Source organism: Grampus griseus (assembly GCF_964374135.1).
Source record: "Grampus griseus genome assembly, chromosome: 18".
NCBI lineage: Eukaryota > Metazoa > Chordata > Mammalia > Artiodactyla > Delphinidae > Grampus > Grampus griseus.
Genome location: NC_139012.1, coordinates 64,751,187 through 64,775,451, shown reverse-complemented (window position 1 = coordinate 64,775,451; position 24,265 = coordinate 64,751,187). Strand labels below are relative to the sequence as shown.

The window sequence follows — 24,265 nt, the reverse complement described above, 5'->3', positions numbered from 1 at the left end:
GAGGCAGTACTTTGCAAAGTGCCCAGGCCACATGTGAAGTACATTCATTAACTTTAGAGTGAGTGCCAAAGGGGGGGAAGAAACTGCCTCTGGGGAACGAAGTGCTGGCGGGCATCATTTAAAAAATTCTCCTTCTACCTAGGCTGGCCCAGCACTGGCAGGCGCCATTTCAAAACATTTGCCATCTGCCTTGCTAACACCACTCACCCCAACCCCAGCAGTCCCCTGCAGACCTGCCCTGCCCAAAGCAGCTCCTCCCAGCTGCCACCCCTCCTGCCATATCCAGTGGGAGTCCTTGGCTGGTATAGTCCCCCTCCTCCCAGGGTGGGAGCCAGCCCCACTCACAATTGTACCTGCAACCGTTGTGGCTGGGCCCCACAGCCAGCCACACTGGGGCCAGCCTTGCCCACCAGTGAGTGCGCAGCAGCCGTGGCCAGGCCACACAGGCAGCTGGCTTGGGGGCCAGCCCCTTCCACTAGTGTGACTGCAGCATCTGTGGCACCATATAACAGGAGGGGCACACGCAGCCCACAGAGAAAACATCCCTGGCTCTGGTGCCTAGCAGGGATTGCTCTTCTGGGCCCCACAGGAAACCTTCTACATAAGGCCACTTCTTCAAAACCAGAAGCTGTAGCTCATCTACCTAATACACAGAAACAAATGAGGAGACAGGAATATGCTCCAAATGAAAGAACAAGACAAAACTTCAGGATAAGAACGAAATGGACAGAAGTAATCAACCTGATAAAGTGTTCAAAGTAATACCCATAAAGACAGATACTCACCAAACTTGGAAGAAGAATGAACACAGTGAGAACTTCAACACAGAGATATAAAAAAGAACCAACCAGAGCTGAAGAATACAATAACTGAAAGGAACAATACAGTAGATGGAATCAAGAGCATTAGGCACAAAAGAATGGAAAAACAACTAGTTATGTACAAGGGAACCCCTATAGGACTATCAGCTGACTTTTCAGCAGAAACTTTACAGGCCATAAGCGAATGGCACAATATATTCAAAGTACTGACAGGGAAAAACTTGTAACCAAGAATACTCTATCTGGCAAGGTTATTGTTCAGAATTGAAGGAGCAATAAAGTTTCCCTGACAAGCAGAATCTACAGGAGTTCACCACTGAACCAGTCATACAAGAAATGTTAAAAGGACTTCTTTAAGAAAAAAACAAAAGGCCATTACTAGAAATCAGAAAACATGTAAAAGGAAAAATCTCCCTGGTAAAAGCAAACGTATAGTAAAGGCAGTGGATCAATCACTTACAAAGGTTATAAGGTTTAAAGACAAAAGTTGTAAAATCAACTATAACTACAATAATTAGTAGGTATACAAAATCAAAAGATGTAAAATGTATCAAAAACATAAAACGTGGAGTGGGGGTAGTAAAAATGTAGTGTTTTTAGAATGATTTGAACTTAAGTAATCAACTTAAAATAGACTGCTATACACATAGGCTGCTATACACGAACCTCAAATTAACCACAAACCAAAAACCTAATATTGAGAAAAATTAGAAAAAGGAATTCAAACATAATGCTAAAGTCATCAAATTCCAAAGGAAGAGAGCAAGAGAAGGAGCATAGAACTGTAAAAACAACCAGAAAATAATTAACAAAATGGTATTTAGTACAACCTATCAATAATCACTTTAAATGTAAATTCTTCAGTCAAAAGACATAGGGTGACTGATGGATTAAAAAAAAAAAAGACCCATCTATATGCTGCCTACAAGAGATTCACTTCTGATCTAAAGACACACAGACTGAAAGTGAAGGGATATGAAAATATATTCCATGCAAATAGAAACAAAAATTTGGGGTAGCAATACTTATACAAAATAGACTTTAAAAACAAAGGCTGTAGGACAGCTACATGTAAAAGAACATTCTCTAACACCATGTACAACAACTCAAAATGGATTAAAGACCTAAATGTAAGACTGGATACTATAAAACTCCTAGAGGAAAACATAGGCAGAACACTCTTTGATGTAAATTATAGCAATAATTCTTTGGATCTGTCTCCTAAATCAAAGGAAACAAAAGCAAAAATAAATAAATGGGACCTAATTAAGCATATAAGCTTTTGCATAGCAATGGAAACCAATGACAAAATGAAGAGACAACCTACTGAATGGGGAAAAATATTTGTAAATGATATGACTGATAAGGGGTTAATATCCAAAATATATAAGCAGCTCCTACAACTCAACATTAAAAAAAAAAAAGGCAATTAAATGGGCAGAAGACCTGAATAGAGATTTTTCCAGAGAGGACGTGAAGATGGCCAACAGGCACATGAAAAGATGCTCAACATTGTTAATCATCAGATAAGTGCAAATTAAAACCACAATGAGATATCACCTCAAACCTGTCAGAATGGCTATCATCAAAAAGAAGACAAGCCTCTTCAATAAGTGGTGCTGGGAAAACTGGACAGCTACATATAAAAGAATGAAATTAGAACACTACCTAACACCATACACAAAAATAAACTCCAAATGGATTAAAGACTTAAATGTAAGACCAGACACTATAAACTCTTAGAGGAAAACATAGGAAAACACTCTTTGACATAAACCACAGCAAGATCATTTTTGACCCACCTCTTAGAGTAACAAATAAAAACAAAAATAAACAAATGGGACTTAATTAAACTTAAAAGCTTTTGCACAGCAAAGGAAACCATAAACAAGATGAAAAGACAACCCTCAGAATGGGAGAAAATATTTGCAAATGAAACAATGGACAAAGGATTAATCTCCAAAATATACAAACAGCTCAAGGAGTTCAATAACAACAACAACAAAAATCCAGTTAAAGAATGGGCAGAAGACCTAAATAGACATTTCACAAGAAAGGTATACAGATGGCCAAAAGGCACATGAAAAGATGCTCAACATCACTAATCATTAGAGAGGTGCAAATCAGAACTACAATGAGGTCACCTCATGCCAGTCAGAATGGCCATTATCAAAAAATCTAGAAACAGTAAATGCTGGAAAGGGTGTGGTGAAAAAGGAACCCTCATGCACTGTTGGTGGGAATGTACATTGATACAACCACTATGGAGAACAGTATGGAGGTTCCTTAAAAAACTAAACTAAAAACTAAAAATAGAACTACCATATGACCCAGCAATCCCACTACTGGGCATATACCCTGAGAAAACCATAATTCAAAAAGAGACATGGGGCTTCCCTGGTGGTGCAGTGGTTAAGAATCCACCTGCCAGTGAAGGGGACAGGGGTTCAAGCCCTGGTCCAGGAAGACCCCACACGCCGCGGAGCAACTAAGCCCGTGCGCCACAACTACTGAGCCTGCGCTCCAGAGCCCACGAGCCACAACTCCTGAAGCCCAGGCGCCTAGAGCCCGTGCTCTGCAACAAGAGAAGCCACCGCGAAGAGAGCCCATGCACTGCAATGAAGAGTATCCCCTGCTCACTGCAACTAGAGAAAACCCATGCACAGCAACAAAGACCCAACACAGCCCAAAAAAAAAAAAAAAAAAAGACATGTACCACAATGTTCATTGCAGCACTATTTACAATAGCCAGGACATGGAACCAACCTAAATGTCCATTGACAGATGAATGGATAAAGAAGATGTGGCACATATATACAATGGAATATTAATCATAAACAGAAACAAAATTGAGTTATTTGTACTGAGGTGGATGGACCTAGAGTCTGTCGTACAGAGCAAAGTAAGTCAGAAAGAGAAAAACAAATACTGTATGCTAACACATATATATAGAATCTAAAAAAAATATATATATATGGTACTGATGAACCTAGTTGCAGGGCAGGAATAAAGAGGTAGACATAGGAAATGGACTTGAGAATATGGGGGGGAGGGCAAAGCTGGGGCGAAGTGACAGTAGCATCGACGTACATACACTACTGAATGTAAAATAGTTGGCGGGTGGGAAGCAGCAGCATTAGCACAGGGAGATCTGCTCGGTACTTTGCAATGACCTAGAGGGGTGGGATAGGGAGGGTGGGAGGGAGGCTCAAGAGGGAGGGGATATGGGGACATGTATGCACATGGCTGATTTGCTTTGTTATGCAACAGAAACTAACACAGTATTGTGAAGCAATTATACTCCAATAAAGATTTAAAAAAAGAAGACAACCAATGTTGGCAAGGATGTGGAGAAAAGGGACCCTTCATACACTGTTGGTGGGAAAGTAAATTGGTGCAGTAACTGTGGCAAATAGTATGGAGGCTTCTCAAAAAACCAAAAAATATAACTATCATGTGACCAAGCAATCCACTCCTGGGTATGTATACAGAAAAAAAACCCCACTAATTCAAAAAGATACATGCACTCCAATGTTTATAGCAGCATTATTTACAATTGCCAAGATATGGAAGCAACCTAAATGTCCATCAGCAGATGAATGGGTAAAGATATATATATATACACACACATATATACCACACAGTGGAATACTACTTAGCCATAAAAAAGAACAATTTGCTATTTGCAACAACATGGATGGACTTTGAGGGTATTATGCTAAGTGAAATAAGTCAGAGTAAGACAAATACTGTATGATATCCTTTATATGTGGAATATAAAAAATAAAACAAACTAGGGAATATAACAAAAGAAACAGACTCACAGATATAAAACAAACTAGTGGTTCCCAGTGGGAAGATGGAAGGGGGAGGGGCAAGATAGGGGTAGGGGACTAAGAGGTACAAATTATGTATAAAATAAATAAGCTACAAGGATATATTGTATAACACAGGGAATATAGCCAATATTTTATAATAACTGTGAATGAAGTATAACCTTTAAAAATTGTGAATCACTATGTTGTACATCTGTAACTTATATAATATTGTCCATCGACTATAATTCAATTTAAAAAATCCCCAAAAATAAAACCAATTTTTAAAAACAAAGGCTGTGGGAGTTCCCTGGTGGCACAGTGGTTAAGAATCTGCCTGCCAGTGCAGAGGACACAGGTTCGAGCCCTGGTCTGGGAAGATCCCACATGCCATGGAGCAGCTAAGCCCATGTGCCACAACTACTGAGCCTGCGCTCTAGAGACCACAAGCAACAACTACTGAGCCTGCAAGCCACAACTACTGATCCCACATGCCACAACTACTGAAGCCCACGTGCCTAGAGCCTGTATTCTGCAACAAGAGAAGCCACCACAATGAGAAGCCACCACAATGAGAAGCCCGTGCACCGCAACAAAGAGTAGCCCCCACTCGCTGCAACTAGAGAAAAGCCATGCACAGCAACGAAGACCCAATGCAGCCAAAAATAAATAAATAAATGTATACAAAACAAAAAAAGGCTCTAACAATAGACCAAGGAAAAAAAAGCATTACATAATGATAAAGGGTTCAATCCAACAAGAGTATATAACACTTGTAGATATTTATGCACTCAACATAGGCATACCTAAATAGGTAAAGCTAATATTAACAGACATAAAAGAGAAATTGACAGTAATACAATAATAATATGGACTTTAATATCCCACTTACAGCAATGAACAGATCATCCAGGCAGAAAGTCAATAAAGAAACTGGCTTTAAATGACACATTAGACCAAATGAACTTAATAGATTATAAAAAACATTCTACGCCCAAACAGCAGAATATAATTCTTTTTAAGTGTACATGGAACACTCTTCAGGATAGATCACATGTTAGGCCACAAAACAAGTCTAAATAAAGTTAAGATTAAAATCATACCAAGCATCTTTTCTGACCACAACAGTATCAAACTTGAAATTGACTATAAGAAGAAAACTAGAAAAAAAACACACACACAAACACATGGAGACTAAACAACATGCTACTAAACAATCCAATGGGTCACTGAAGAAATCAGAGAAAATTTTAAAAATACCTTAAGACAAATGAAAATGGAAACACAACATTCCAAAATCTCTGGGACACAGCAAAAGGAGTTCTAAAAAGCAAGTTCATAGCAATACAGACCAAACTCAAGAAACAAAATCTCAATCTAACCTTAGCCCTAAAGGAAGTAGAAAAAGAATGAAGTCCAAAGTTAGTAGAATGGAAAAAATCATGAAGATCAGAACAGAAACAGAGATTTTTTAAAAATAGAAAAGATAATTAAACTAAGAACTGGTTCTTTGAAAAGATAAACAAAACTGACAAATCTTTATCCAGACTCATCAAGGAAAAAAAAGGGAGAGGGCCCAAATAAATAAAATCAGAAATGAAAGAGAAGTTACAACTGATACCATAGAAATACAAAGGATCATATGAAACTACAGCAAATTAGAAAACCTAGGAGAAATAGATAAACTCCTAGAAACACACAATCTTCCAAAACAATCAAGAAGAAATAGAAAATCCAAATAGGTAGATTTCTAATAATGATATTGAATCAGTAATCAGAAAACTCCCAATAAAGTCCAGGACCAGACAGGTTCACAGGTGAATTCTACCAAACATTTAAAGAAGAGTAAATACCTATCCTTCATCAAAATATTCCAGACTTGGGGCTTCCCTGGTGGCGCAGTGGTTGAGAGTCCGCCTGCCGATGCAGGGGACACGGGTTGGTGCCCCGGTCCGGGAAGATCCCACATGCCGCGGAGCGGCTGGGCCTGTGAGCCATGGCCGCTGAGCCTGCGCGTCCGGAGCCTGTGCTCCGCAACGGGAGAGGCCACAACAGTGAGAGGCCCGCATACAGCAAAAAAAAAAAAAAAAAGACCATATGCAATAAACCCACAGCTAATGTTATACTCAGTGTTGAAAAGTTGAAAGCTTTTCCTTAAGATCGGGAACAAGACAAGGATGCCCACTCTTGCTTTTATTGAACCAAGTATTAGAAGTCCTAGCCCCAGCAATTAGACAGTAAAAAGAAATAACACATCTAAATTGGAAAGGAAGAAGTAAAACTCACTATTTGCTGATGGCATGTACTATATATAGGAAACGCTGAAGACTCCACCAGAAAACTTCAAATAAATGGATTCAGTGAAGTTGCAGGATACAAAATTAATGTATAGAAATCTGTTGCATTTCAATACACTAATAATGATCAGAAATACAAATTAAGAAACTCCCATTTAAAACTGCATCTAAAAGAATAAAATAATTAGGAATACGTTTAACCAAGGAAGTGAAAGACCTGAACTCTGAAAACTATAAGACATTGATGAAAGACGTAACTGTGACACAATTAAATGGAAAGGTATACTGTGCTTATGGATTGGAAGAATTCATATTGTTAAAATGTCTATGCTACTACCCAAAGCAATATACAAATTCAATGTAAACCCTATTAAAATCCCAATAGCATTTTTCACAGAACTAGAATCCTAAAATTTGTGTGGAACCACAAAAGACCCCAAATAGCCAAAGTAATCTTTAAAAGAACAAAACTAGAGGTATCAGTTTTTCTGACTTCAAACTATATCACAGAGTCATAGTATTCAAAACAGTTGTTACTGGAACAAAAACAAATACATAGATCAATGGAACAGAATAGAGAGGCCAGAAAAAAATCCACACACTTAAGGTCAATTAATCTACAACGGAGAAGACAAGAATATACAAAGTGGAAAAGGATCTCTTCAATAAGCAGTGTTGGAAAAACTGGACAGTTACATGCAAAAGAATGAATCTGGACCACTACCTTACACCACATATGACAATAAAGTTAAAATGGATTAAAAATTTGAATGTAAGACCTGAAACCATAAAACTTCTAGAAGAAAGCACAGGCAGTCAGCTCTTTGACTTTGATCTTAGTGATACCTTTATGGATCCGTCTCCTCAGGCAAGGACAACAAAAGCAAAAATAAACAAGTGGGACTACATCAAACTAAAATGCTTCTGCACAGTGAAGGAATCCTGCAATAAAATGGAAAGCTAATCTATTGAATGGGAGAAGATACTTGTAAATTATGTATCCAATAGAGGTTAATATCCAGAATATAAAAATAACTCATACAACTTAGAAAGGAAACATCAAAAAAAGAAACAATCCAATTGAAAAATGGGCAGAGGACCTAGAACAGACATTTTTCTAAAGGAGACATACAGACGGCCAACGGGCACATGAAAAAATGATCATTACTAATCATCAGGGAAATGCAATTCAAAACCAGAACATCACCTCATACCTGTCAGAATGACTATTATCAAAAGGACAAAAAATAACGTTGGTGAAGGTGTGGAAAAAAAGAAACCCTCTTTCACTGTTGGTGGGAATGTAAATTGGTGCAGCCACTATGGAAAGCAGTATGGAGGTTCCTCAAAAACTTAAAAATGGAACTACCACATCATTGGACAATTCCACTTCTGGGTATTTATCCAAAAAAAAAAATCGACAACACTAATTCGAAAAGATATATGCACCCCTATGTTCACTGTAGCATTATTTACAATAGCCAAGATATGGAAGCAACCTAAGTCCATCAATAAAGAAAATGTGAGGTATATATGTGTGTGTGTGTGTGTGCATATATATATATATATATGCACATGTATGTATATATGAATATTATCCATAACAAGAATGAAATCTTTCATTTGTGACAACATGGATGGACTTAGAAGGTATTATGCTAAGTGAATTAAGTCAAAGAAAAATACTGCATGATTTCACTTACATGTAGAATCTAAAAAACAAATGAACATAACAAAACAGAAGCAGACTCATAGATACAGAGAACAAACTGGTGGTTGGCAGGGGCTAGGAGGATGGGTGAAATAGGTGAAGGGGATTAAGAGGCATAAACTTCCAGTTATAAAATAAATAAGTCATGGGGATGTAATATACAGAATAGGGAATATAGTCAATAATGTAATAACTTTAAATGGTGACAGATGGTAACTATACGGTGATTATCTCATAATGTATATAAAATGTCAAATCACTATGCTGTACACCTGACACTAATATAATATTGTATGTCAATTATACTTCAATTTTTAAAAAAGAGGAGCTCTGTAAAGAGAATCCAGTTCAGACAGGGGACTGGGAGGGCAGGGCTGGAGGAGGGGAAAAAGACCAGCAAAAACAGGAAGCAGAAATTAGAGTGTTGTGTTCCAAGGGCCAGAGGGGACCCAGTCTACCTGGCATGGAGACAGCAGGCCATGTTACTAATGCGAATAAGCTCAGGTATGATAGGGCTATGTCTTGAGAATTCAAGACCCAGGAAAATAAGAATGAAGTTGTTGAAAGTTATAGTGGAGCATTTCCTAGGTGATAAAGCTGGCCTGGTAATTATCACATCTAACATTTATTTAGTGATGTATGACTCACAAAGCAACTTCACATATATTATCTAATTCAATCCTCACAACCCTTGAGATGTAACCTTTATTTTACAGATAAGAATACTGAGCCAGAAGGACTTCCTTGGCGGTCCAGTGGTTAAGACTCCACGCTTCCACTGCAGGGGGCATGGGTTCAATCCCTGGTTGGGAAAGTAAGATCCTGCATGCCTCACAGCCAGAAAAAAAAAAAAAAAAAAGAATATTGCGCCAAAGATATTAACTAGCTTTGACCGTGGGTGCACAGTGTGTCTTCTGCTCTAGCTACAGCTTTTTACAATGAGAGCAGTATTTCAGGATGCGTATTGCAGGACCCTATATACTGCCCTGTATAAGGAGAAAGCAAAGGTAAGGAGAACGTTGTAGAAGTCTAGGCATGAGCAAATGAGGTCCTGGACCAGGTAGTGGCAATGGGAACAGACAGGAAGGGAGCGAGTGAAGAGAGATTCCAGTGGTCTCATCAGCAGGAATTGGTGACTAACTGGATTTAGGGGCCGCGGGCAAAGACAGAATCAAAGATCATACCAGATCTGAAAGTCTGAGTAAGAGAATGCTGGTGTCATTTGCAGAAGCAGATGAAAAGTTCATTGGATAAATTTGGATTGACAACTGTGTTTGAATTGCTGGGGTAGAGAATGCCCACGTTGCAGCTCCTGCGTCTACCCCGTGTATGGGGCTCATAAATACGTGTCAAGTGAATGAAAGAAGATATTATAATTGAAAGTAGGGGAACGGATGTGTAGGACCAAGAATAGAGTATGTGTGGAGATAAGGCCAGAAAGCCAGGGATGAGGCTTGGGGCGAGTGCCCCCTCCCGGGGGTCAGGGGAGTAAAAAGAAGGAAGAGGAGAGGTAATAGGAGAACTAGAGACCAAAGCCTGAGAAAGAATCTTAAAAGTTTATATTTCTTACACCCATGAAGGAAGCTTTCCTGTTGCTCCAGGAAAGGTCTGTAGTCTTAACCATTTCTTCAGCCTTTAAGAAAACTGACTATTTGGTCCCAAAGAGATTCCTCCCCAATCCGTACACCCCTGCATTGTTTCTCACAGTGCAGTCCCACAGGATATCTGAGTTAGAATCACTTGAGACATTGCTAAGTCTAGAGATTCCTGGGTCCCTTTCCAGATTTCCTGAATCACACTTTGGGGGTATAACTTAGGAATCTGCATCTTTACCAGTCTCTAGGTGATTTTCATGCCCATTAAAATTTCAGAATCAGTGCCATATAATAAAAATGACCAAGAAGAAGAGAATATGGCTAAAAGTGACCAGATGCATGAATCTAAAACTCTGACAGATTCTGGGAACATGCTTGGCATTTGTGGAAAAGGGAAAGGCAAAGCACCACTCTGAACTGAAAATATATTCTGGAAAACTATTTCCCCTGAAAACTACTTTGAACAGTAAATTTAACTCTTGACTCAAATCCAAACCCAGGGACACCAAGTTGGATGGTAACCAGAAAGCAACACGGCCCCTCCCTGTGGTGAGTGATGGTTTGGGGAGGGCAACATGCTGATTTGACATTGAGATGTAAAACACTAGAATTTTCAGTTTCCTTGCTCTCTCTTACCCCACAGTTTTTGGAAGCAGAACAGAAAAAGACAGGCTTTCGTTGCATTATTATTTGTACTTTTAGGTCATTTCCATTGCCTTTTCCAACACCTGAATGAAATTAAAAAGTTAGGCTGGTTAGAGCAAAGATCAAAATGTCTCACCAATTAACAATACAGATTAAAAAGAGAAAAAATTATCCCAGCTAACAATGTGTCAATATTGAATCATTTGGCTCTTGTATGGATTTTGTCTTTGAAAGACAAGGCTTCAAAAGTTCAGTTCTGTCCCCTAAAGCAGAATTTATAAGGCTGGAGAAAAAAAAAAAGACATTGTTCAGCTTCTAAGATTTGGAATCCCATCGCTTCACCTTCATAGAAAAAAGAAATTAGGGAAGGGGACGTGCAACCTTTCTTGTTGATGTGTTGCTTTCTTCAGACTTCTAATTGTGATGTTTCTTAATAATAAATAGTCTAACTTCCTCTTGCCCTAGTTTAAATCCAGTTTATGGAAAATATAGGAGAGCTGTATCCAAACATTCCTGCTATGTTCAGCATATATTTACAGACAAATGGTTTCTTCTCCCTTTTTTTTTTTTTCAATTTAATTGACCCACTTACTTCAGCATTTCACGAAAGGGCTGGTTTCTCAAGCCTCCAATTAATTTTTCCGGCTTTCCTTTCCACCCTGCATATTTCACTTAAATATGCACAGAACTAAAGGTACAGAACTAAAACAAATATTCTAATAAAGTCACATATCCATCATTCTTAATTGTGATATTAAGTTTGTTTTGTGTTCATTTAATTTTGTTCTCACTAACACAATTAATTTGTCATGAGGAATCATGGTTTCTTTGCCTCAGTTCCCTCTGTCCCATCCACCTGCAGAACTTCTTTCTACGGATGTCAACAGAAGTCAGTGAAACGTAGAGCTAAACCAAGTCGAACACTTATCACATGACAGGAAAAGGGCATTGCTTTATGAGCTTAAATTAATTCCCACACAATTTAAACATTTTTAAAATAATTTAAGTATATTTGCATGATTTAAAAATAAAAGGTATAAAAGGCATGAAGTGAAAAGTCTCCATTTTCCCTATCTCCCACCTGTTTAGGTTCTCCAGCCCCAGCTAACCCCTATTACTAGTTTCTAGTTTTTCATGCATGTGTAATCAAATATGAGTATAGATTCTCCCAGAGGTTCTATGTGTGTATATACACACAAGCAACTGTATTCTCCTTCTGTTTTACAGAAATTGTTGCATGCCATAGCCCTGTCCTGTACATGCATTTTTTAACACGTCAAAAATTTTAACTTATTACTAAGGAACCAGTAAAATGCTACAGCTGTTTCGAAGTACTGCACATTTCTGGGCAGATAAGGAATGATGAAATGAATTTACAAATAAATACGAAACAGGTCAATAATCAGTTGCATTCTGCTAGACACAACTAATTTGCATTTTTATGTACAAAAGTTATTTGCATTATTATCAGTTTTCTACAATTTAGAGTTGTAAAATAGCTTAAAGACCATGAAAGGTGAAGGTAACCCTGGAGGTGGGCCTAGAGAAGACACTGCCCATTTCAGAATGTATCACACTTTTTCCTGACAGTCTGTTGTGATCATAATCTCAAAGGAAGATGATTCTTTAGGGGTTTTTTTTTTTGTTGCTGTTCTTTCATTTGAAACATACTCCTTTGTCTTCTCATTTTGTTTACCTTTCTCTGTCTCTATGAAATGAAGTGAATCAGTTACCTAGCCCAGTCTTGAAGGCGTGCCCTTGTGCAGGACTGTGCAGCCTGCGTATGCTCAGTGGCTTTGGTGGGAGAAGTGAGCACAGGTCCCGTGGGCCCCTGGGGTGCGGTGGCAGCCACCACCCTGGTGGGAAGCGGGGCTGGAGATGGAGGGGCTGGAGCCGGAGCCGGGTGCGACCCTGTGTGTGAGAGAGACGGCAGTCTCCACCTGGGTTTGGGATGCAGCGGGGGCTCAAGGGTTTGGGGCTGCACTTCTGTGCTGGTTGTACATTTTCCCCACTGTGCACCCTTGGTTAGAGGCTGGGTCAGGGCCGGAGGGGTTGGTGCCTCACTGCTGAGCTGGTTTCTTTCCTGCTGGCAGTGTCAGTCCCTGCCCTGGAGTAGTTTCACTCCTCCTAAATGTGGGCAGCGACCGAGCACTGGCCAAGGCTGCTTTCTCCCTGGTCAGAGTTTTCAGGCTGCTGCGTCTGCCAGGATGGGGGTATAAGCAAGCACGCACTCTCTGAGTGAGGGCTCAGTGTCTTACAGCCTCCCATGAGCCCCACTGGCTTTCGAAGCAGCTAAGGGCACTCATCCTCCTGGTGTCAGGCCCCAGGGCTGGAGTGCCAAACGTGTGGCTCAAACCCCTTGCTCCCCAGGGAGGCTCCCCAAGCCCATGACACCCCCCTCCACGTCTGGGTCCCCCACCAAGGGTGCAGGTCTCGACCAGATCACTTCTCCTCCCTTCCTACCAGACTCCGTGTGGATTTTTCTTTACAGCCTTAGCCGTAGAAGGGCCTTTCTGCCAGCCTCCAGGTAGCTCCACAGGTAGTTGTATTTTTGATGTGTTCATGGGGGGAGGTAAGCTCAGCATCCTCCTACTTCATCACCTTGATCTCCCTCAAAAGGGATAGTTCTTATTCCAAAAGAAGGCTGCTGTCATTGGGTTTGGCCTGCTTATTTACGTGGGTGCAGCAAGAATGTTGGCGTACCAGGCAGGCCTTCTTAAGTGGGCTCTGCCAGCCGAGGCCCACACCGTAAGAACAGCTGCAAAGGGCACAACTTTCTGTCTGGAAGCCTTTATGAGGGATCTCAAATTAGACTTTTAAAATCCTCTATTTTATGTTAGCCTGAGATGAGGAAACCAAACCCATTAAACTCTCCACCAGTTTTCACCTGCAGTACTTAGAAATCTGCGTTAGTTCCTCTGTTCTCTAGATCTGCACTTTACAGTTTTAACTAAACAGTATCTCCACAGAGGTCAAGTAAAATTCGAACTATGAAGAGAGAAGTCACAGTCTTAGGATATGATATCAGACTGGGACAATATATGAAATGCTAGAACTTATTAAAACCATTTTTAAGCTTAGAAGTTTGAGAAACTATTCCTATTCTCACTGTTCACGTTAGAGAAAAAGCATCAAAACTCCATCAGACTAAATGCCTTTTTGCCTGTTTGGAATAGTTTAATACTCACAGAGGTTTGTATAGATACTGTTACAGGGTTACCTCGGAGATACTGTGGGTTCGGTTCCAGACCACTGCAATACAGCGAATATCGCAACAAAGCGAGTCACACGAACATTTTTGCTTTCCCAGTGCACACAAAAAGTTATGTTTACACTATACTGTAGTCTATTTAGTGTGCAATAGCATTATGTCTAAGAAAACTATGTACGTACCTTCATTAAAACGTAATTGATCGGGACTTCCCTGGTGGCGCAGTGGTTAAGAATCCGCCTGCCAATGCAGGGGACACGGGTTCGACCCTGGCCCAGGAAGATCCCACATGCCACAGAGCAACTAAGCCCATGAGCCACAACTACTGAGCCCGCGCACCTAGAGCCCGTGCTCCGCAACAAGAGAAGCCACCGCGATGAGTAGCTCGTGCACCGCAACGAAGAGTAACAACTAGAGAAATACGGCGAGCAGCAACAAAGACCCAACGCAGCCAATAAATAAATACATAAAATTCTAACACAAACCATTAAATAAAAAAACTTGATTGCCACATTGCTAAAAAAAAAAACTGCTCACCATCATCTGACAACTCAGAACTGTCACAAACCTTTCATTTTCTGAACAAGTGCAACGTCTGTGAAGCGCAATAAAGCAAAGAGCAATAAAATGAGAGATGCCTGGATTCCCACCGTTAACCAAGAGGACCCTGAGGGAGAGGATACACTCAGGTACAAAACAGGCTCTCACGCCACCAACTTGGCTTTAGAGCTGAGTTTCAATTTCCTAGAGGAAGACACTGCTCCAACAGCCACCTGGGTTGCCTCTCCCACTGCACTTTCTGCAGGAAACAATGGAGAGCAAGGCACTGCTATCCCCTCCCACCCACCAGCTGCCAGACAAGCCTGGCTCTACCCTGGGGACATCTGAAGGCAGATGGTGTTCGGAGCGAGGCTCCACTCCAGCCCTGTCCCTCATACGTGACACACACACATCACAGAATGGACCTCATAGAGCACTCTGCAGCCCACAAAGCCTTCGCACAGTTGCTCCTTTATACAGACAGGCAGCCTCCTGCTGGAACAGGCTGTATTTCCAGGGTCTGCCCGCACAACGCTTGTTTGGAAATCTAGACCAAAATTTCCCACAGAAACCATGCTGCTGGGCCGAAGTTTGTTTCCAGAAGCCAGAAACCCATGCACTCTGCTCGTGGTAACTCTCACAGTTCCTCACCCCTGCCAAGCAGTGGCGGCGATGCGGGCATGTGGAGAGGGAAGAAATACGTAAATAATTTGAAAAAAGCATTTTATATTTTAACTAACAATTGAAATTATTTTGACTATGCAGTTTTTACATATATTCTAAAGGGTTCTCTTATTTCTGAATAATTGGACGAAGCGTTAAAAAATACACATCTAGATCTTATTTTGTGTGTCTCTTCAGAGGGCTAAAAGCAATAGGCTGTGTGGGTGGACACCAGCGCCCTCGCCCCGCAGCCGGGCCCAGGAGAGGCCCGGCACTCAGCACCGCGCCTCGCGCTCCACAAGCTGCTGTTGCTTTAGGGAATCAGAAGCATCACCTCCTGCTGCGCCTCCACACTGAGGGGTCCCTGTTTCCACCTCCCTGAGGGTGAGCTGTACAGGGAAGCTAGGCGGGTGACAGAGAAATAAAGACATGGCCTTGAGGCCCATTCCTCTCCCCTCCTTCCTTGTCTTTCAAGTCCCAGAGGTGGACGATCTGGCCAATATCTCTGCCTCTCGGGGCGACGGCAGGTCCCCTCTTTCTCCTTACACTCCTGAAGCAGGCATCGTCAGCTCTTTTCAAGTTTATAAGGATTTTTACTCTTGGTAATAACTGGTAACAGCTAGGGGGCTGAGAGAGCCCCCCCCCACCCCCGCCCAGAGGCCAGGTTTCTCCCAACCCTTTTTTGTGTTCCTGTAGGTTCGGAAGACCTAAGTGCTGTTCTCCTAGGAAGCTGTCCAACACTGTGGTCAGCTCTTCATCTGTGTACCTTCCTCTCCTCTGCTTACACTCAGGGGCTCCTGAAGGGCAAAGAAACACGAGCAGGGGGCCTGGCCCAAAGCAGTGCTCAGCAGTTATTTGCAAAAAGAATTTGTGGCAACAAAATTCATTTGCTGTTCGGGTATTTAAGACATCCTGATGGAGTTGCTGGGGGAGAGGGGGCTATGGGGGAAGAGGGCTGGGAAAGCGAGAGATCAGGAGATAAGAATAAAAAAAAGGTTTCTGAGAGGATTAGGAAAGAAAATGATACAGGGGTGCATCTCCCAAGACAACCCTGAACCAGAGATGGGCATGAGGAAGAAGTGGTCTCCAGGTCTCATGGGACCTTCCCTCCCTTTACTCTCAGAGGTTCTACTCTGAAAAGGACACCCTGGGCTGAGGCCAGAGCAGCAATGAGAACAGGAGAAAGGGAAGGGGGGGATGGAGCCCCCCAAATTGGTGATGGGAAAGGAAAGGAGAGGACACCTAAGCAGTGGTAACGTGGCCACAGCAGCGCTGGGCTGATGGGCAATTCCAGGGGGAGGGGTTTATACCTGAGGCTACACAAAAAGACAGCTATGCGTTGGGATTGTCTCTGTATGTAACCATGAGAAAACCCTCCCGAATGGTAAGAACATTGGCCCTCCTGCCAATTCTCCAATTAGACATAAAGCACTTACCTTGAATTGAATAAATAATGATTTTTTCCATCGTGAGTTTTTTCACTGGAGGAAGAGTCAAATTGTAGGTATTTTTCACCATTGCAAAATATCCAACAAATCTATTCTGCAAAACAACAGAAGTCTCGATTTAAGTGGAGGTAAAAAGTCCTGATTTTTTTTAAGGAAAATAATTGATGAAGGAAACATTGATCGGGTGCCATTATGGAACTAGGCATTTGTTGCCTCATGACTAAATATCTACCTTAGAAAAAAAATACTGAATGAAGAGCAACAGGCAAGGAACAAGAAAGGAGCCAGGTGTTGCTTAGAGGCTGCTGGGACTGAGAGTGCAACTGACCAGAACCAACAAAACAGCTAGGACAACATGACAGCAAGATGCCATTAACTGCAAATGTGGGAGAGGTCGGCCTGGGGTGGAAGCTTCATTGTGGCTGAGTTAAAGGAAGGTTTGTGCGTTGGGGAGCAGTAGCCTCCTCGCATGAGAGAAGGGAAGATGTAACAGTCCAGCGGGAGAGCTCCATAGGCCAGCAGCACATTCACGTTCTTCTCCAGCCCCAGCCAGTGAGCATCTCTCCACTTCCCGTTTCCCCAATTCCATTTTTGCAAGGAAGCCTGGGGATTCTCTTAGCCTAGTCCATCTCCTGTGGCAAGCCGTTCACAAGGGCTCTCCTTTCTTCTAGAAGTTAAGAGTTCTGGTACAGAATCAACCGGACTGAAAAGTTCATAGACTCTTCCCCATCTGTTGGGAAGTGTTAAGAAAATTAACCACCATCCTCTGCATTGGAAAGGACCAGTCAAGCTCTTAACTCAGGGGTGGATGAAATGTATGTAGTGCATTGAATGGCCACACTGCAGGATCAGGAGGGGATGGTGTCTGAGAATTACTGCCGCACACACGGGGAACTCTGTCCTGGGGGCCTCGCCAACACAGCCCTTGAGGCCGGGCCCCTGCACTGCTAGCCCAGTGAATCAGAAGAGACTCAGCTGCAGCCTAGGGTGTGCCAGTCCTGGAGTAAGTTAGAGACACTGCACGTGACTGCAGAGGAAATGGGGAAGGGAAGATGTGCCCGAAGGAGCTACCTCTAACGTCCCAGTGGCTCCTGCCACCAGATTCTTGACCTTCCACTAAAGGCTTGTAACCTACCATGGCCCTGTAGCTGCGTTTGCTCTCACTCTTCTTTCCCCTACAGCCCAGAACAACAGGCGCATGTAGCAGAAGTTAATAAAACCAACATCTATTTAGTAAGCACTCACTACAGACAAAGGAAATACTATATGAGACACTTTGGGCTGCCGGGGTGGAAAGATGGGCAAGACATGGGCGTGCAAAGAGGGTAGAGAAGACACGACTTCGAATAGCTGGAAAATAATGTAAAGCAACTTAGTCCCTAAAAGGAACACAAAGGGCTGTAAGAACTGAAAAAGCAGGAGACTACTTCAGGCTGGGAGGGCAAGGGGACTCCAGGACAAGGGGCCCTCGTGAGCACGTGGGTGTAAAGTATAAACAGGCTGGGAAACGGCGAACAATCCAAACGCGTTAGAGCGTGTGATGCACACAGTGGAAGAAGCGGTTGGAAAAATCACATCTAGATTGGGAGTGCCAGGTTAAAACATATGTGTTGCCATTGGCAGTCAGAAGCCATTATGGATTTTGAGCGTGAAATGGCATGATTCGAGCTGGGCTTCAATAAGTCGATGTATTACTTATAGCCTATGGCTATCTTTTTTTCCTTGTGTTGCTTGAGTTTGGCAGAAAAGTATGAATGGATAAGGCTGAGTTCTTTGATCCCAAATGAAATGTCTAGAGCCAGCAGTTACAGTGTTCTGCTAACTAGGCCAAGGGTATCAGCTTTCATCACTTCACTCAAAGAAAACTCTTCTTCACGGCCACATCCACAATTACTTAAGAATTCCCAACCATCTCTCACTTGGGTTTGAGGGGCCGTATAGAAAAGGCAATCCAAATGAGAAGCTGTGCACAGGATGGGAAATAACGGGCCTTGGAGTCTGCAAGATCTGGATTTGAGTTCTTGGTTCAAAAAGTGAGTTTCCCTGCACCTCGATTTCCCAGTCTATAAAATGGGAATCATAATGGTGCCCACTCATTGAGTTATTGAGAATATTAGATAATGAATGCAAAACCCTTAGCAGGATTCAACAAAGTCTAGAATGCTGTAAACTCTGTGGGATAAACGTCCTGGTTTCTGCAATAAACAATTTACAAGGAAAAAAAAAAAGAGAGGTGGGAAACCTATAAACTAAAAGAGACTTAAGGAGACATAGCAACCAAATGAAATGTGTGCCCTTGTTTGGATCCTGACTGAAACTAAGTTTTAAAAAGATTTTAAGATAATTATGGAAATTTAAACGAGGACTAGACATTTGATACTATTAAGGTATAACATTGTTAGGTATGTCAATGGTTTTAAGGGTTTTTTTTTTTTTTAAGAGTCTTTATGTTAGATGTCACATTAAAACACCTAGGGGATAAGATGATCTGATGTCTGGGATTTCCTTCAAAATAATCCAAGTTTAGTGTGAAAATGAAGCGTGTGTGTGTGTGTGTGTAGAGTGGGGAGGGAATGAATGGTTGGCCACATAAAGAAATGATTGCTGAAGCAGTGTGATGAATATAAGGGGATTTATTGTATGACTGTCTTGACTTTTTATGAAAAAGTCCAGGATAAAACGTTTTAAAAAGGAAAAAAAATAAGGTAATAACATGGGTCACATGGGTTGTCTGAGTATTAAATGAGACAATATATGTAGAAGTATAATAGTGTCTAGTATAAAATAGGTTTTTGAAAAATGTTACTTTTCCCTTTCCTTTCTCCTTTGAAGTGCAGCCCCCCTCCCACCGACTCTGTCTCTTTTTCTGTCACTGTCTGTCTCTCCCTTACACATGTGCGCACCCATGCGTACACACACACACACACACACACAATGTTCTACAAGGGCTGAATTGGCCTAATAGGGGTTTGTGAAAGACTCAGTTCCTCTTTACATGGAAATAAAAGGCTAGTGACTTCAGATAATCTTCAGGGGGTCTGAAACCTTAGGAATTGGACTTTCCTACCTTGGGAAGGGAATCAACTCCTGAACTCTGCAAACAATAACCAGTTAAAATGGAAGGCAGGGCGCTCTGGGGAGAACTCAGAGCAAAGGTGCAAAGCCAAGCAACACCTGAGGCAGGGCTCCTGGCCTCCGGAAGGGATCAAGGCCTGTCACGGGGCACCCAAGGAGAAGACCACCCAAGGAGAAGATGACCTAAGGAATCACCCAAGGAAGAGAGTCTAAAATGAAACCAGGTAATAGATGCCAATCTTAACCTAATTCCCCAGAGTGACCCCTTTTAAAGAAAGAGCACTTACCTGAGAAGGAGTTTCTATTCCCTGAAATTTACTGCTGGTGGATTTATCTGTTCGTCGTTCTCCAAAATAATAAAGGCTGTCCTATAAAAAAGGGGACAGTCCAGTCATGGGTCATCTGCACGTCCCTTTCCTGTATAAGGCATTCTGAAGTTTCTAAGGGCACATGATTTCCTTAAGTCAGCGGTCTTTGGGCAGAGGCTATACCCGAAATAACAGAATTAACAAAGCTACAGCAAGGCCTACTCTCATTCAAAGACTCATAAAGACAATTTTAGAGCTGGAAGACTTTAGAGAGAATCTGGTCCTTCTTCCTGTCTTTCCATTTTACAAATGGAGAAGATTAGGACCCAAAGAAAACCAAGTGACCTGCCATGGAGATGCATGCAGCCCGTCAGAGACAGCAAAGGCCTGAGCACCGGCCTCTGGCTCTGTCCAGGGCTCCAGACCAACAGCTTTCAAACTTTATATTTATATATTTACTTATTTTGGCCACGCCACACAGCTTATGGGATCTTAGTTCCCTGACCAGGGACTCAACCCTCGGCAGTGAAAGCGTAGAGTCCTAACCACCGGACCTCCAGAGAAGTCCCTCAAACTTTTTATTTTTAAAGCTACAATCCACATTCATAAACCTGGGAGATACACACACACACATACACACACACGCACTCTCTCACACGGAACTGAAACAAAAGTTTCACAAACAATACTTACCTTTTGATATTTCCTATTCTAATTGATTCCATTTTATTTAAAAAATGCGAGTGACAACGCAATAAGTTGATTTCACAACTCACTGATAAACTGTGATCCATAGTGTGAAAAACACTGTCCTACAGCATCCATTTTCCTGACCTGTGTGTCTCAAATTTGAAATAAAGACGACGGTGGAATCAGGGTGCTGGGCCCAGATCAGAACCCCCAGCTTCTCTTATCTGGGCTGCAGGCTGAGCGAGAAGCAGAGCTGCTGAGAGCGTGCCCTGTAAGAGGTGACGTTTTAGCAAGATCATGGCAGAAAAAGAGTGGGAACCCTGCTTTAAGACATAGCAACAGCCCATCCTGTCTTCTCAGAAATTTCCAGAGGGCACAGGCCCCACAGATGTTGACTATGCAAAGATATAACATCCAGGAGAGACTTTGTTCTGAGTTGGAAAACGATGCCTTTTACCTACCTAGCACTTGCAAGGATGTTCAAGGTCCTTTAGAAAACTTCCCTAACCCATCTTCTTCTTATTCTCGTGAGAAAGGAGGAAGGCCTGGAGCTGGTGGGATTATGGGTCTCAGGGAGGCAAGTCAAGCTTCTGTATCGCTGAGGTTTTCTTGCACTTTCACAACTTGACCTTACTCGTTTCACATTAACCTGGACTCTGTTGTGTCCTGTCTTTGTTTAAAATATTCCTGTTGTATCCACGATGGACGTTTTGGCATTAACTTAGATTTTTTGAACGCTGCACTGGAATATTATTTATCTTAATTACTGAGATTTCTGGCATTCCCTTAAATTTTGTGTCCAAGGTGAGCGTCTCATTGACCTCACCCTCATCCCGTCCCAAAGAAAGAGGCCCTGAGGTCAGTTACTAACTAGTGCCAGTTAAATGAGAAAGTATCCAAACCAGGCTTTCTAATAATCACCTCTCCAATTACAACTCCATTAATTACCATGACTCAGGGATCATGTTAACATCCCACCAGCGAGGCTTCAGAGCTAGCAAATTCAATCAGCCTAAGACAGCATTGGTAGGAGCATCTTCCATACCTCTGCGGTTGCAAATATTTCACTGGCAAGAAGGTAGGCACAGATCATAGTTCCAGTTCTTCCTAGAAAAGAAGTTAGTTCATGAACCATTGCCCATGGCAGCACTTGGTATAAAACTACTCTCAGACGTATTTAGAGTTCATTTTGGATTGATTTTCTTCCACTCTGAAAGTGCTGGTTCAAAATATTTCAATTCAGAGATAGACAAAGCCCTTACACTGCTTGCTCTGAGGTTCTACCTGGAGTTCTGTGCTAATTCTGTGCTAATTCTGTGCACGTGTATGTTGTTCTTGAATCATGACCCCTGGAGACTGCAGTAACAGGCAGAGGCAATGAGCTCTGCTCCAGGACTCTAAAGCTAAAGAGATACCTACCAATTAAGAGCTAATTACACACCCTGTTTTCCTACTAATGTAAATAAAAGAAACTATAAAAGATAAAACGTGGACAGAACCCAAAACACCACCTAGCATTTGCCATATCTATTATTCCTTCCATTTTAGAGATTTTTTTGTGTTATAAGACATATATTAAAGTAGAAAGAACAGAATAATGAGCCCCCATATACCTGTTCCCCAGATTCGGTAATTATCATATTGTTATACTTGTTTCTTCCTTTTCTTCCCTCATCCTTCTTTCCCTCCTCCTCTCTACATGCACCCCAGCCCCCCCACCAGCACGTTAAAGCAAATCCTTGATTTCATGCCATTTTATCCTAAAGTCTCATGTTTTTTTCCAATTTATATTTTTGCCCTGCCACATAAAATGTGAGTTAAAAAGTACATTGCATCTATTCTTTCTACAATGATCTGTAGTTTTGTCTTAGCCAGTATATGCTGAACTGTATTTTATGTAATTCCAAACTTATCCTTTTACCTTAAGATGCACCCTATTTTCTATTCTATCCTTTTAAGAAAATGAACCACTAAATTTATTTTGCAACCCATAGTTTGAAAAACAATATTCTAAGCCAAGTACTTCCAAAGAGGACTTTGTACCACCCTGTGCTCTGATAAGGAAAAGCTTCTTGCTAAAGGAGGCTACTGACCATTAACAATGTAGCTCTCTAGCTCTCTAGCTCTCTAGCATGGATGGTTCACATTTCAATTCTGGAGGACATCTCTGAGTCTTTACAGCCCTTATATATTCCCATTCGAAAAAAACCTTGCAGATTCATGTCCCAGTGGCTATGGATAAGCACAACCACAAAGTAGATGCCCTCTCATCCAGTCAAGTCAGGTATGCAAGGAATCATTAAAATGATTTACACTTGTCTTCAGTATTTTAACTTAAAACAGAAACATATATTCATTCACTAAACTTTTGCTCTTGGACAAAGGTTTTAAGTTTTTAACTATGGTGAAAGGAAATCTACCAAAATACCTACCAGGTATATCATATTAATGATGAAATGATGATAACATTCCTCTTAAAGCCAGGAACTAAACAAACTATCCACTATTCACTGCTTCTATTTACTACATGGCTTAGCCAGTATTGTAAGATAAGAAAAACAAAATGTATAGGGATAGAAACAGAAGAAACAAACTCTCATTATTTGCAGACTAGAAAAGTCCAAGTAAATCTATAGGCTAACCCCTAAAACTAATGAAAGAGTTCAGGAAGATACAAGGTCAACACTAAGAAAGAAGCAAAAACTGATAGCTAAATAAGGGATGTCAGTTGAAATCTTTAGAGAAATTACTAAGGAATATAAAAAGAGTATATGACTTCCAAGCAAATGGTGGTGGTGGGAGGAAGGAATTATGCTGCAAAGAATTCAAGCAAACCAAAATAAAATATCAGTAAGGATATAGAAGATTTGAATAAAACAATTAACAAACAACCTAAGGGGCACATATAGAACACTGTTCAGGACAATGCATAACACACTTTATTTTCAAGTGCACAGAAAACATTTGATAAAATTGACCAAATTCTGGGCGATAAAGCAAGTCTAAATACATCTCAAAGAACTAAAAAAAATGCATATGTTCTCTGACCACAATGCAATGCAACCAGAAATATATAAAAATTATAATAGTGTGGTACAGAAAATTCACACAGTCCCAAATACATATGGAAACTTGGTATATGACTGAGAAGGAACTACAAGTTGATGGGGACTACATGAGCATGTAATAGATGGTTTTAGGACAATTGTCTATCCATATGGAAAAAAAATCTCCCTCCCCAAATTCCAATTAGATTAAAGACCTAAATGTAAAAAGCGAAACTTTACTATTTTATAAGGAGAATATCTTCACCACCTCAGCGTACGGGTGGATTTCTTAAACGTGACCAAAACGCACGAACCACGCACACACAAAAGATTGATAAACTTCACACATTAAAAATTAAATACCTCTATATGAAAAAATAAATCATAATCAAATTTAAA

General features: G+C 41.2%; 1 protein-coding gene across 1 annotated transcript in view; it reads right to left on the bottom strand.

The window, feature by feature from the left end:
- The window catches only part of LOC309835919 (phosphatidylinositol 3,4,5-trisphosphate 3-phosphatase TPTE2-like), a gene marked incomplete at its 5' end in the record, with an annotated part of 56,568 nt that overhangs the window by 8,008 nt on the left and 24,295 nt on the right, over nucleotides 1-24,265 (bottom strand). Inside the window, 4 exons of the mRNA XM_082675636.1 lie at nucleotides 10,876-10,967; nucleotides 16,735-16,840; nucleotides 20,109-20,189; nucleotides 21,865-21,926. Coding sequence (XP_082531762.1) covers nucleotides 10,876-10,967; nucleotides 16,735-16,840; nucleotides 20,109-20,189; nucleotides 21,865-21,926 — 341 coding nt within the window. The remainder of the gene's footprint in view (nucleotides 1-10,875; nucleotides 10,968-16,734; nucleotides 16,841-20,108; nucleotides 20,190-21,864; nucleotides 21,927-24,265) is intronic.